The sequence below is a fragment of the Phyllostomus discolor genome, chromosome 5 (assembly GCF_004126475.2).
Source record: "Phyllostomus discolor isolate MPI-MPIP mPhyDis1 chromosome 5, mPhyDis1.pri.v3, whole genome shotgun sequence".
NCBI lineage: Eukaryota > Metazoa > Chordata > Mammalia > Chiroptera > Phyllostomidae > Phyllostomus > Phyllostomus discolor.
The window spans coordinates 87,791,696-87,806,428 of NC_040907.2; the positions used below are offsets into that span (position 1 = coordinate 87,791,696).

Sequence of the window (14,733 nt, forward strand, 5' to 3'; positions counted from 1 at the left end):
CTCTTCTCCTTCTGGCACTCCCATGATTCAGATGTTGGAACATTTAAAGTTCCCCTGGAGGTTCCTAAGCCTCTCTTCATTTTTTTGAATTCTTATTTCTTCATTCTGTTCTGGTTGAATGTTTATTTCTTCCTTCTGCTCCAACCCATTGATTTGAGTCCTGGTTTCCTTCCCTTCACTGTTGGTTCCCTGTACATTTTCCTTTATTTCACTTTTCATAGCCTTCACTTCTTCCTCTATTTTGTGACTATACTCAACCATTTCTGTGAACATCCTGATTACCAGTGTTTTGAACTCTGCATCTAATAGGTTGGCTATCTCTTCATCACTTAGTTGTATTTGTTTCTGGAGATTTGATATATTCTTTGATTTGGGTAATTTTTTTTTTGTCTCAGAGTACCTGTTCCATAGTAAGGGGTGGAGCCTTAGGTATTTGCCAGGGCAGGGCAACCCATGTCATTGCCTTGTGGCACTGTATGCAGGGGAGGGGTCTGAGAGGGAACAATGCCACTTGCACGGCTCTCTGCTGGCTTTCAGTAACTTCCACAGCTACCCACAAACAAATTGGGCCCTTTCCGGTGCTGATTCCAAGGTTGGTGGTTTTGAGTACATTCTAGTACCCTGCAGGTCTCTCCAATGAACTCTCCTGTGATGTGTCTTGATGTGCTCCTCCTTGGATCCAACTTCTTTGGGACTCTCTGAGCTTCCTGGACTTGCATGTCTTCTCCAGACTAGGGAAGTTTTCTTTCATTAATTTTTTCAAATAAGTTTCAATTTGTTGCTCTTCCTCTTCTCCTTCTGGCATGCTCATGATTTGGATTTTGGAATATTTAAATTTTCCCCAGAGGTTCCTAAGCCTCCTCTCAATTTTTTGAATTCTTGTTTCTTCATTCTGTTCCAGCAGAATGTTTATTTCTTCCTTCTGTTCCAAATTATTGTTTTGAGTCCTGGTTTGCTTTCCTTCACTTTTGTTTTTGTATATTTTTCTTTTTTTCACTTCGCATAACCTTCATTTTTTTCTCTTTATTTTCCTGCCATACTCAGTCATTTCTGTGAGCATCCTGATTACCAGTGTTTTGAACTCTGCATCTGATAGGTTGTGTATCTCCTCATCACTTAGTTCTTTTTCTGGAGTTTTGTTCTGTTCTTTCATTTGGGCCATATTTCTTTGTCTTGGAATACCTGTTATGTTGTAAGGAACAAAGACTTAGGTATTTGCCAGGGTGGTGCAACCCACTTTGCTGTGTTGTGGTGCTATATGTGGGAGAGGCGTTAGAGAAGGAACAATGTTATTGACTTAGCTCTTACCCTGCTTTCAGTTACTTCCCCTGCTACCCACAAGTAGATTGAACCCTTTGAGGTGCTTCCCTGATGCTGATTCCCAGGTGGGTGGGCTTGTGTACATTCTAGAACCCTGTGGGTCCCTCCAATGGACTCGCCTATGAGACTGTGAGTTTCTCCTGTCTCTTCGATCCCCCACAGGTTTTTACAGTCAGAGGTTTTGAAACTGTCTTTTCCTGTGCTGGAACACTGGGTTGTGTGGTCTGTCCCACTCTCCAGTTGTTTCTCCAAGTATATCTGCCTGTGAATATGGGACCACCTGGTCCTCCAGCCACTGCCTTGTCTACCCAGTCCACCAGCCACAGCCTTTACACATGTCTTCTTTGCCCAGGCTGTCCATTTCTGCCCCTCCTACCCATCTGGATGAATATTTCTTCTTTAACTCCTTGGTTGTTGGAATTCCACACAGTTCAATTTTGGCAAGTTTGGCTTTTTGTTTGTTTGTTTGTTTGTTTGTTTTTAAATTGGTTGTTGTCCTTTGGTTGTATGAGGAAGCACAGTGTATCTATCTACATGTCTATCTTGGCCGGAAGCCATGTAGTATCACTTTATTTCTTCCTTCTGTTAGGGCCATAGACAGAGCCAAGGTTAAGGGAGAAAAATGGGGCCACATACTTGTGCTTGATCTATTCTATGTAAAGATGCAAAGTTGGAACCCAAAGATTTCCTCAAGTGTCACTGAAACTATATATATTTCAGCTGGCTGTGGGTGTATCCTCTGTGACAAAAAAGGGCCCAAATCCCAGAAATCTAAGAGATCCCTTTCTCTCTTGTATCTGTGGCTAATAAATAGAGAAAGACATTGAAGGCCTTGAGAATCTCTCTCTTTGGGGCTTCTCCAGGCACTGACTTTGACACTGAGAATCTGCATGTCTCAATTAACTTGGTATTTGCTAAAGCTTTTTCTAATTTTCATTCCTTATAAATATGACTATATAAATATTTAAATCAGATATATAAAAGCCAAACTATGTGAAAAGTACCCACATATAACTTATATATGTATTTTTCAAACTCATTAAATTGATTTTATGATTCACAGTTTAAAAATCACTGACCTCACCATAGGTTTCCTAACCTGTAAAAGTCAGATACTGTGGAAGATTGAATAGGATGTGAAGAGTTTGTATTTGTACTGTGCTTAGAACTATGGTAAGTCATGGTAAATGACAAGTGTTATCACCATAACTTTTGTGGTTGCTGTTTGCTCTGCTTGGACCCCCTGCAAAATAATTTAGAATAATAATTCTTATTGCCTATATGTAGAAAAATAGTTCTCCATCCTTAATTTACAGTGATTAATTCAATAGATATATAAGTTTTGAGATATTTATTTCTCAATAACTGTGTTACTTTACCCTGATCCACTCATTTTCTCTTCTCTGGTTTCCTCAAGTGATCAGTCAGAAATGTTTCAACATGCATGACCATGGACATGAACTAAGAGGAGGATTGCTGGAGGGAAAGGGAGGTACCAGGTGGAGGGTGGCAAAATAGGAAAAATGGGACAACTGTGTATTATAAAATTTAAAAGAAAGAAAGAAAGACATGTTTCATGGAATAGTCAGTCATCTTTCTCAAAGATCTGGCTTGGAGCCATGTAATTCAGGTAAGTATTGGGTTGGCCAAAAAGTCTGTATGGTTTTTTTCCATAAAATAAGACACATTTTTTATTTTCACCAATAATTTTACTGATTTTGGTTATTTTGAGTATTTTGTCTATCTCCCATTATTGGCTTCTAGTGGGTAGAGGCCAGGGGTGCTGCTAAACATCTTCCAGTGCATAAGGCAGCCCCACAGCAAATAATTATTTGGCCAAAATGTCAGTAGTACCAAGAAACTTCAAAAACCACTTTTGACACATTTGATCAGTCACAGCACCTTCTCCATACACCACACAAATATTTTTTTTTGCATTTCAGTTGTGTTTTTACCTTTCTTAAAATAATATAGCATAATATGCCAAAATGTTGCATATTTTCCTCCATCTTCAATATTAAAATGGCTCCACAAAAATTCACCAATTTTGATAAGTTTTTTAAAGTTCATGCTGATATGACAGCTCTCACAATACAATCTAACAAAATTATTTTGAATGACGTTAAAGACAACTAAGCATTACTAGAGCCTTCTTATAGTGTCTTACAGAAACTATAGTCTCTGATCATTTCTTTATCATTTGTGTTACTCATGAATTTGTCCACATGATGATATTCATCCCTGTATCTCATGCAAATATGTACAGTCATCATATATGAGTACCACATAAAGATACTCATAAAAGAAGATACACATACATGTCTAAGTATGCATTTACCTACAGAGAAGTAGATATAGAAAGAGAGAAATAAATCCTTTACCCATGTTGGTAAGTGGAGTAATACTGGAATAATCTCATTTGCCTGGAAGTAGATATGGTGATAAATGGTTCTCAGTAATATGCTGAGCCATCAGGATATGCTGGCCATTTATCATCTTGAACACATGCAGGCAAATAAGATTATTATTACAATAAACTGCAACTCTATGGTTTGTCCTCTGTGTGTCTAGCCCTCAGCTTCTATCCTACTTGAAAAACTCAAAATTTAAATCAAAATCACAAAGTCAGGGAACTTTTCTCTTGAAATAACTCCCTGAACCTGATCATCTTTTAAAGAGAAAAATGAACTGGGGAGATGAATTATTTGATATCCTGGGACTATCAAGTGCAGAAACTTGAAAGCTGAGAGTCTTTGGGAGGAAGTAGGGGAAGAGCAGGAAGGTAAGCCTTCTCAGAGTAGGGTTGGCTTATGCCCTAATCAAGGAATGAGACATGGCACCCACTGCCTTCCTTATTCCTAGTTCAGTTCCCTGCTCATCAGGTCCCACCTTCCAGGCCCACTGTTTTGAGTATGAAACCCTCTGCCTTCTAGGACCCCAGCAGGGGTGTAGGTGGACAGGTAGTGTGGCAACTCCCTCGACTATTCACGATGAGTATCCTGGAAAGGAACATAGTCTTGTGAAGTATTCTAGTTCTACAGAATTGCCCTTTTTAGGAGTCCAAGTTGTTACCTAGATCTGCCACTCTTAGATTAGATTTTGGCAGCAGAGGGCACACTGGCATGTTTCTAATTGGCTGACAGTAGGGATGTGGGTACTGGCTGGCTCTGGGCTTGGTTGTGAAGGTGTGTGCTAGTGTCAGGAGGAAACAGGTAAAGTAGTGCTCTCTCCAGAGTCCCAGATCCACCCTAGATAATACATATTTTTCGATTTTTGACAGCCTCTGAGAAATAAGGCTTCCCTGGTTTTGGAGGGATATACACACCCCTTAACCCCCGCTAGATGTGAAATCCCATAAGACACTGAGGACCTGGTGTCCTGTCTGTTACCTGTCTTCCAGAGACAAATATACTGAAGTAACTAGTTATAGTACCTTAAGCAGAGGAAGGGTGGGATATTTGCCTTGTATCCATGTAGGGACTAGTCTCTTTCACCCTTTCACTGATTAACTCCACTTTGTCCACCCAGTGAAAGATATTAGCAATAAACAATTCACTGGACACTCATCCTATTTTGAGCATTATACCTCCCAAATGGTGGGTCGTTGTACTGTGTGAGCATTACTTTTCCCTCTAACACACAGATTGTTTCTTTTCATGCACTGGCTTTTGATCAATGTGGGATTTTTGGCATATCCTAGGTTTATAGGTAGCAGGATGTTCTGGTACTCTCAGATGAAACATGTGGGATTACTGTTTGAGACGAAAAAAATGGATACAGCAGGGAGCTGTTTTGAAGAAGAAACATGTTTCACTTTGCCTGAGCAGTTCTTACATCTTATTCCAGTGGGAAGGTGTGAGGATGGGTGAGTGAGACCATCATTTCTGACAAAAGCAGGACTATTATTGCTGACCTCTCCCTCTAGCTGTGGTTGATTTCTAATTTAAATCTTTTTTCTCCTGCAACTTTCCTATTAGCACAGGAAGGTTGTTATGTTTTGTACTTACATATTTTAAAGCACTCAAATTATTTTCTCTGCTGTTTATTGCATCCACAAGCATCAAGCAGCTCTTAAACTATGGGAGGCAAAAGCTCTGAGCACTGTAATTTAAAAGAAATGCAGAGAGCCCTTAGTGGGCAAATTGGTTTTCAAAGGTGCCCCAGAAAGGGTGAAAAAGGCCTTGCAGTTGTCCCACAGATTGCAGAGCAAGGTAGCTTTTGTATAGTACATTGGGGAAATTCCTAACATATGTGGTCATCAGACAGTTTTCAAAGCTTTCTACCTCCCTTTCTATTCTTTAGAAGGTCACCCCACAGGAAATTTGCTAGATTGATTGATGCTGACAGGGACTTATTTGTGGTAGAAATGAAAGTAATAAACCTCAGATTGGGATCCGTTCTGGGTGTCACACTCTAAGAGGATCACTGACAAAATAGAGTATGGGGGAGGGGGAGGGAGCTAGAACCACATTAGAGGCAAGAGGAATGAAGTCAGGGTAGGTATAGAGAAGACTCAAGGAAGATGTGACAATTGTCTACAAACATTTGCAAGCCATTAGATGGAAGAGAGATGGGCCTTATTCTACGTATAGGTCCAGATGACAGAATTAGGATCAATGGTAGGATGAAAAGGTACAATTGTTTTCTAACAATTAGAGTTACCTGACCATGGAATGGTTCTTTTCTTGGATGACAGTCCATGTCAGTAGAAGTCACAGAAGCTAAGGACTATATGGCACAATCTGATGGTGTTAGGTGTGAATGAAGCAGAGTTTCACTATGTTATTACTGAACCTGGGTTAGTCATTGGTTCACTGACTAGGGAACTAAGCCTACAGCATTTCAGGCTCAACTTTATTTTACTGAAAGCAATAGATCTAGAGAGAGTGCTTGGTTGGTGAAATTTGGGAGATGATGTTGGAAGGAAAGGATCCAAGAAAAGAAACACTTAAGGAATAACATGATAATTGATGCATAATAGGAACTCAATAAATATTAGTTAAATTGATACATAAAGAAGTATGATGGCAAAATGCTTGAAACTTAGGTTCTGCAATCAGTCACCCTGAGTCTGAATCTTGGTGCTACTCTTATAAGCTCTGCACCTTGGGGCAAACCAGTTGACCTCTCAAAGCTTCAGATTTGTCTCCTACTGAAGGGAGATAATAACAGTACCCACCTTATTTGGGTGGTTTTAGGGATTCAAAGATGGAAGTGCCTATCAAACCAACCCTATTTTTACCCCAATTCCCACAGAAATTCCAGTAAGGAGGTGGCAGCTTCTCAGGCATTTTCACTGGGAATCAGATGTAAACTGGGAAAAGACATATGGAGAGAAAATTCCCCAGAGCCCCACATCACCATCCCACAACCCCCAGCACATACCGGAACATCTTCCTCGTCGGTTTTATCAGTCCAGGACCATCCAGGCGTATCCAAACATTTTGCAGAGTTTCGCTTAAAGGATTGGTGAACTCAACAGTCACAACCATGTCAGAACCAACCATTTTAGCGCCACGGACCTGAGAAATGAGTTGGAGAACACAGATCATTAGCAGCACATAAATGTCTCTCTCTTCTCCTGTGTCCTTAACCACCTTCACTTCTGCTTCGGTTTTACAGTAGGATTATTTTTTTGGCAGTGGAACCGGTGTGATGAGGATAGCTTACTGCTTTGACTGGAAGATACCTATTGAGAAAATGATGGAAAAATACTAATTAGAATCACACTCTTTTCCTCATTATAAAACCACCCTAATTAGAGCTCAGGTTAATAGCCTGGCTACCGGCTGCTCTTTGTCAGCAGGAAGTGGAAATGCATTTGGTGCAGCAACAGATTTCCGTGGTGAGGGCAGCAGGGCCAACTCTGCTTCTGGATGAGGCTCAAGTTTCCTGTCAGGACTTGGGGGATTCCTGAGTTCAAGAAGAAAAATGCTCTAGGGAGCCTGTGCCTTTTCACTATTAGAGACACTGTAGAGAAATATGTTCAAAGAGGGAGTTCTCACTGTTGAACTTGAAGAAGAGGAAGCTGGACACTAAAATAGTCAGAAGAGACTTCATTTACAGCTACAACATCTGAGTCCAGGAGGGTGTGAGGCTATTTGTGCATGAGTTTATCCATAACAAATCTTGGAAGTATTAGATATTTGGCAGGAGATGACAGAGTTCAATGCCAGCTTCAACACTTCCTAGCAGCAAGGCCTTGTGACTTCCTCAACCTTTCTGAGACTGTTTCCTTGCCTCTGAAATAGACTGACACTTCCATGGGGTGATCTATGGAGAATGCTATTATTAGTAGTTGTTTTGATGCTGTGTTTCTCTGTGCCAGCACTGTGCCACACACTGGGAGCTAGCTATATGCTTTTGCAACACTAACACAACATGCTGGAAAATGGCCTTTGCTTGTTTGCTTAGGGGCTGTGTATCCCACATGGGTGGATCTCTATAAGTGCTAAGTAACTTAGGAACAATATAATAAAAGTTCTTCCTCATAAGAGAGGGATAGAATGAGATGATATGTAAAAAGCAGCTAGCACATTGTATAGCCCCTACTTTTTTGAAGTGGCAATGCTTGGAGTAGTTTGTTTTATTCACCTTACATTCTACCCTGCTTTCTACTCCAATATCTAGCCAATGCCTAGTAAATATTTGTTAAATTAGGTTGACTGCTTAAAAAAATTAATGGTCATTTGATTTTTCTATATAACAACCCCTTATTTCCCTTCCTCCCTCCCTCCCTCCTTCCCTCCTCCCTCCCTCCCTCCCTCCCTCCCTCCTTTCCTTCCTTCCTTCCTTCCTTCCTTCCTTCCTTCCTTCCTTCCTTCCTTCCTTCTTCTTTCTTTTTGTAAAGTGGGAGATAACCTGTATTTTATTTTATTTAAAGCATATTTATTGATTATGCTATTACAGTTTTCCCAATTACTCCCCCTTTATCCTGCCTCTGCCCTGCAACCCCCAACCCTCCAGCATTTCCTGATTTCATTCATGTCCATGGGTTGTACATATAAGTTCTTTGAATTCTCTGTTTCCTATACCACTTTTAACCTCTCTCCATCTATTTTATGCCTAACAATTATGCTTTTTATTCCCTGTACCTTCCCTCCTTTCTTCCCCTCCCCCTCCTCACTGAAAATCCTCCATGTGATGTCCATGTCTCTGATTCTGTTCCTGTTCTAGTTGTTTGCTTAGTTTTTGTTTTCATTGTTTTTCTTTTTTTAGATTTATTTGTTGACAGTTGTGAGTTTGTTGTCATTTTAGTGTTCATAGTTTTTGATCTTCTTCAATTTCTTAGATAAGTCCCTTAAACATTTCATATAATAAGGGCTTGGTGACGATGAACTCCTTTAACTTTACCTTATCTGGGAAGCACTTTAGCTGCCCTTCCATTACAAATGACAGCTTTGCTGGATAGAGTCATCTTGGATATAGGTTCTTGCCTTTCATAACTTCAAATACTTCTTTCCAGCCCCTTCTTGCTTGTAAGGTTTCTTTTGAGAAATCAGCTGGTAGTCTTATGGGAACTCCTTTGCGGGTAACTGTCTCCTTTCCTTTTGCTGCTTTTAAGATTCTCTCCTTATCTTTAATCTTGGGTAACTTAATGATGATGTGCCTTGGTATGTTCTTTTTTGGGTCCAACTTCTTTGGGATTCTCCGGGCTTCCTGGGCTTCCTGGAAGTCCATTTCCTTTGCCAGACTGGGGATGTTTTCTTTCATTATTTGTTCAAATAAGTTTCCAATTTCTTGCTCTTGGTCTTCTTCTGACATCCCTATGATTCAAATATTGGAACATTTAAAGTTGTCCCAGAGGTTCCTCAGCCTCTCTTCATTGTTTTGAATTCTTGTTTTTATTCATTCTCTTCTGGTTGGGTGTTTATTTCTTTATTTTGTTCCAAATCATTGAATTGAGTCCCAGTTTCCTTCCTGTCACTGTTGGTTCCCTGAATATTTTGCTTTATTTCACTTTGGGTATCGTTCATTTGTTCTTTCATTTTGCAACCAAGCTCCATCACTTCTGTGCACATTTTGATTACCAGGGCTTTGAACTCCCCATCAGATAGGTTTGCTATCTCCTCATCACTTAGCTTTCTTCTGGAGTTTTGTTATGTTCTTTCATTTGGGCCCTATTACTTTGTCTTGGTGCACCTGTTAAGTTGTAATGGGGTGGGGCCTTAGGTATTCACCAGGGCAGGGTAACCTTCCTTGCTAAACTGCACTCCTGTGGGAGAGGGGCCAGAGAGGGAACAATGCAGCTGGCCTGCTGGACTCTAGCCCCACTTTCCAACAAACTATCGTGTGAGACTGGGACTTTCTCCCACTGTGGCAATCCCTGTTGTAGTCCACAGTCAGCTCTGAGTCTCAGTTTCCTATTCAGCCAGCCCCACCCGCAGGGTCTGCCACCTTGCTGCAGGTTCTCTCCATCTGCCCGTCTTATTGATCTGGTTGGTCTGGTTGACTATTTCTTTAATTCCTTGGTTGTTGGAGTTCCATTCAGTTTGATTTTCTGGCACTTCTGGTTGTTTATTGATTTTAGCTTGGTTGTTATCCTCCTTTTGGTTGTGTGAGGAAGTGAAGGGTTTCTACCTGTGCCTCCATCTTGGTCGGAACTCTATACCTTATTTCTTTAAGCAGTGTGTGTAATACCAGAAATAGCATGTAGAAATGAACCTTTCTTATGAAAGGGTGAGAACAGTGTCCAGAGAAGATGACTCTATAGTCAAGAATAGAACTTTAGAGCGTTACTCTTTAAGATACAGTTTACAACTAAATATCTATGGGATCTTTCAACTCTGCAAGGAAATTAAAAATTGCAGCCAATTCCCAAGCCCCATCTCCTGGGGTGGGGTGGGTGGAAAATAGGTTCAGTGGAGTCTGGGTGGAGCAGATGGTGATCACGATGCTGATTATAGCAGATGTTACCAATACAGCCTAGAGTGTGGGCCAAGCAGTGTGTTCAGCATTTTAGCCTATGGTCCTCGGCCTGGCATGCATGATAAAATCACTTGGGGATCTTTAAAATTACAGGGGTCTAGGCCCACCCCCCAAAATTATATTAGAATCGGGTGGTACAGCTTGTGTACTTCAAGCACCCCTGTTGATTTCTAAGGACTCACTTAGAAAACTACCCCCCACCCCAGTTGAAAACTGCTGAGCAGACAAAACATTTGGAAAAGAGACTGAATTTTTCCTTTTTCTCATGTCCTGACTCTATCACAGATGTTGGAGGTATGGAAGTGCATTATGATAATACTTCACATGATATGCTAGGTTTAATTCTCAATTGTGTCCAATATATTTTTCCTAAGTTGAAAAAAATTTTTCAGAATGCTTTTGCATTTTTAAAAGTACAAACTAAAGATAATATTTATAAAAACTGTGTAAATTTGAGAAAGCAGGGCTGCTTCAGAGACACTACTAGTAAAAGTATTTGCTCTGATCACTTTAAGTTTGGAGGGGGTGGGTATTTTGAAGCCATCTGCCTTCATCTGCATGCTTTGATAAGTCTGAGCACAAGTCCCTTAGAAAAATCTGACCCTTCTTCCACACAGACATACACAGTGACAAATATGAGACATGCACAACTCACATGTAGTTTTAGGGGAGTCATTTAGATAGACCCAGGTCATCTTTCCATGACCCTCTAGGGCTCATGGGCTCCAGGTTGACAGTCATTTCCATACTGGTAAGCCAGCTCTACAGGAAGATCCTTGGGCTGTGGAAAGTCAAGTACACCTTTCCAGGTCACTGATGAAACTGATGGGGGAAATTAGGTTGTTTGAAAGGTTGGTCCATGCGTCTGGGCCTTCATGGATAGGTTGTAGATCTGAATATGATTAGAAAAGTAAGTCTTCTCAGATAATTTCACGTGTCATGCCTAATCAGTTTGCTTCCAGAGATTATCTCTGTAATTAGATGCTGACAGGGGTATATAAATATTGACTAGGTTTTCCTGATGCTAGAGTGGGGAGGAGACTGGGGAGGAGTGGGAGAAGAATAAAAGTGGTTGTAGAATGTTTCTTCTGTGATTAACAAAGACTCAGCATCCATTTCCTGACATTTGTCTCCTGTACCCAAATTTAAATGCCCTTTGCCTGACTACTGAGATGATAATCAGCCTTAAAACTCAAACCAAACCAAATACAAAAGCCTGCCCAACATTTAACATCACTATTATCTGCTTAGGAATTTAAGTGGTGATACTTTCCTCCATTCTTCTGAGCAAAATGGAGCATACTCATAGCATTTTCATATTGTGTGTTGATTTGAGTGATCTGCCATGTGATGGTATCTGTGAAATGCTGTGAATGATGACTATTGTGGCTGAAAGTGTTTGTTCAAATCTAATTTTTTAGGGAATCTGCACTGCTTTTCTTCAATGCTGTAAAAATAATTCTATATCAACATATATTAGAAATTATATTTCTGATTTTCTTGCTTTCATAAAACCTTAAGTAAAGGGAGCCTTTAACAATCCAGAGATGGTTAGATTAAGAAGACACTTTTGTGTATATTCACCTTAGAGAAGAGAAGCTACTACTCAAACCAGAGAAAAGGAAAAAACCTAGGTCATACTTGGTGACATTAACTTCTTTTCCATGTGTTTCATGGTCCTGATTCTCTACAATTTTCCATTGAATATATCTGTTTTGAGAAGTTGACAAAATATGCTTACCAAGTTAAACACCATTCACCAATGTTGACATACTGAGTTGTCTTTTACGCTATTTCATGATAATGAGCAACTTTTGATTCTTCGGTGAGTTATGCATGTCTCACATTTGTCACTGTGTATGTCTGTGTGGAAGAAGGGTCAGATTTTTCTAAGAGACTTGTGCTCAGATTCATCAAAGCATGCAGATGAAGGCAGATGGCTTCAAAATATCCCTCCCCCCAAACTTAAAGTGATCAGAGCAAATACTTTTACCAGTAGTGTCTCTGAAGCAGCCCTGCTTTCTCAAATTTACACAGTTTTTATAAATATTATCTTTAGTTTGTATTTTTGCAAACAGGAAAGTTACTGACATACACAAGCACAAACTTTTGGGAAGATATTTCTTTTTGGGAAATCACAAGACTTGCTATTCCATGGAGTATATCCTTTACAATATACATAGCTATATTCAAAATTGAAGCTGAAATGAAGGAAAAAATTTGAGAAAGAATATAGTTAACAATATGATTCATATGATTTGTGAATTCACCTCACAGCCCTTACTTCCAGTGCTCTCAATCATATGTTACATGTATTGCTGGAAAATGAATTTTTTTCTCCTCTTCAGCCTGTGATCACTGCAGGTAATAAGCAGCTACTTGTTTGTAAACTGTGCTCATCAGCACCCGCACCACCACTGCTATTAACTTGGCATTTAGCTTGGCATTTAAATGGTTTAAGATAAACAGGCAGCCCTGGCTGGTGTGGTTCAGTTGGTTGGAGTGTCATCCCATAAACCGAGTGGCCATAGGTTTGATTCCTGGTCAGGGCACATGCCTAGGTTGTGGGTTTGGTCCTGGGATGGGGCACATATGAGAGGCAACCAGTCAATGTTTCTCTCTCACATCAGTGTTTTTCTCCCTCTCTCTCCCTCCCACTCCCCTCTCTAAAATCAATAAGCATGTCCTTGGGTGACGATTAAAAAAAAGACAGCCAGGCAATGTTCTACATCTGCATTGTCTGATATGGTGGCCCCTAATGACATGTGGCTATTTAAATTTAAATTAATTTAATTAAATTTGAAGAGAATTAAAAATTAAGTTCCTTAGTTGCACTAGCCATATTTCAATTGCTCAGTAACTACATGTGGCTAGTGGCTATTGTATTGGACAGCACAGATTTAGAATATTTCCATAATCATAGAAAGTTCTAGTGAACAGTGCTGTTAAATGATTTATGTATATTAACTCATTTAATCTTCACAACCATATGAGGTAGATACTATGAGTCTTCATTTTACAGGTGAGGAAACTGGGGCACAGGGAAGATACATGACTTGTTTAAGTTCACACAGTAAGTAGGGGAAGTGAGACTTAAATGCAGACAGTCTGGTAACAGAGTCATTATTTAACCATACCCCTATACTGACTCTGATTAGTAATAATAATATTAATAACTTTAGTGTTCAGTTAGTAATGCAGACCTTCTTCTCAGCATTTCATTTGCATTATCTTGTTCAATCCTCCCTGCAGCCCGACAGGCTTAGGAGTAGACATGATCATTACATACCACATATCACATATCACATTCTACTGATGTGAAACTGAAACTTAGAAGGTAAACAAAGTGCCCAAGTGTCAGAGCTGGTAAGTTGGCAGAACACTGATATAAATCTAGGTCTTTCTGACTGCAAAACAGTCATGTTTAAATACCACATACACTGTAATCTCTCACAGCACAGAGGCAAAAATAGTAATGTTTTCTTTGCTGGAAATAGTCTCATTATTTTCTGAAATCCACTGAGGAACCATTTGCTGTATTATCTTATATTGTCACTAAACTACCAGTCGAGTGCAATGATTATAACTTGACCCTGAACTAAATTTGAAACCATATATACAACCGACTCTTTTCTTTTTTGACTTTATGGAGAAAGAATCAGATTCCTACGCCAGAGTAAAATGTGGCAAGATAGCCTTGGGGCCTTGATATATTATATTACTTGATGATAATAGGATTTTCTATTTAGTGTAAAGATAGAGATATCATTTTAAAAAATAACCAGTAACCCAAATATAGTGGGATTACATGATAAGGTAAATGGGACTCATTATTCTTGATGTCTTACTTTATGTGTGTCTTTTTTTAAGATTAAAAAAATGGCAAACAGGATACACATAGAGCAAATTATGTTTTAGATACCCCAGTTACTAGAGATTTCTCATTTTCATTCTCCAGCACAGGCTGTTCTGCAGCTGTACTGCCAAGGGAGAAGGAAATGTGCACACTCCAGTGGCTGGGCTCACTCGCTGCCATGCTCTGTCTAGGATGTGCTCTCCTGGCTGATGGAGCACACCCACTGTCTGGTCCTTTGTGACCACCAGCCATGAGTGGGTGAGGAGTCAGCAACCTGAGCATGTAAAGTCATGGCTGGTCGTGCCCTGCCTGGGACCATCCTAGGATACATAGGCTATAGCTGCTCAGAGACCCTCATTATAGGACCTCAGATAGACATGTTTGATTTTCTCCAGGGATGGTATAGGACCATACCATGGGGCACAAGTGCAGTGGCTGAGACACAGACAGTGACCATATTTGGGGAAGTTGAGGGGAAAGCTTGCTGGACTCAGGGTCCAAAGACCAGGGGCTACTACAGTATGCCCTTGGGCCAAGTGGTTTGACCTCTCTGGCATCAGTTTCATATGTGGTTATGGAGACGTTTCAATGTAAAAGGATCTGGTGGAGCATCTGAAACATAGCAGCAT

At 40.1% G+C, this 14,733-nt stretch overlaps 1 protein-coding gene across 1 annotated transcript in view; it reads right to left on the reverse strand.

Moving 5' to 3' along the window:
* F13A1 (coagulation factor XIII A chain) overlaps positions 1-14,733 on the reverse strand; it is a 185,543-nt gene that overhangs the window by 4,483 nt on the left and 166,327 nt on the right. The window contains exon 14 of the mRNA XM_028513923.2: positions 6,706-6,842. Within this exon, the coding sequence (XP_028369724.1) occupies positions 6,706-6,842 (137 nt within the window). The remainder of the gene's footprint in view (positions 1-6,705; positions 6,843-14,733) is intronic.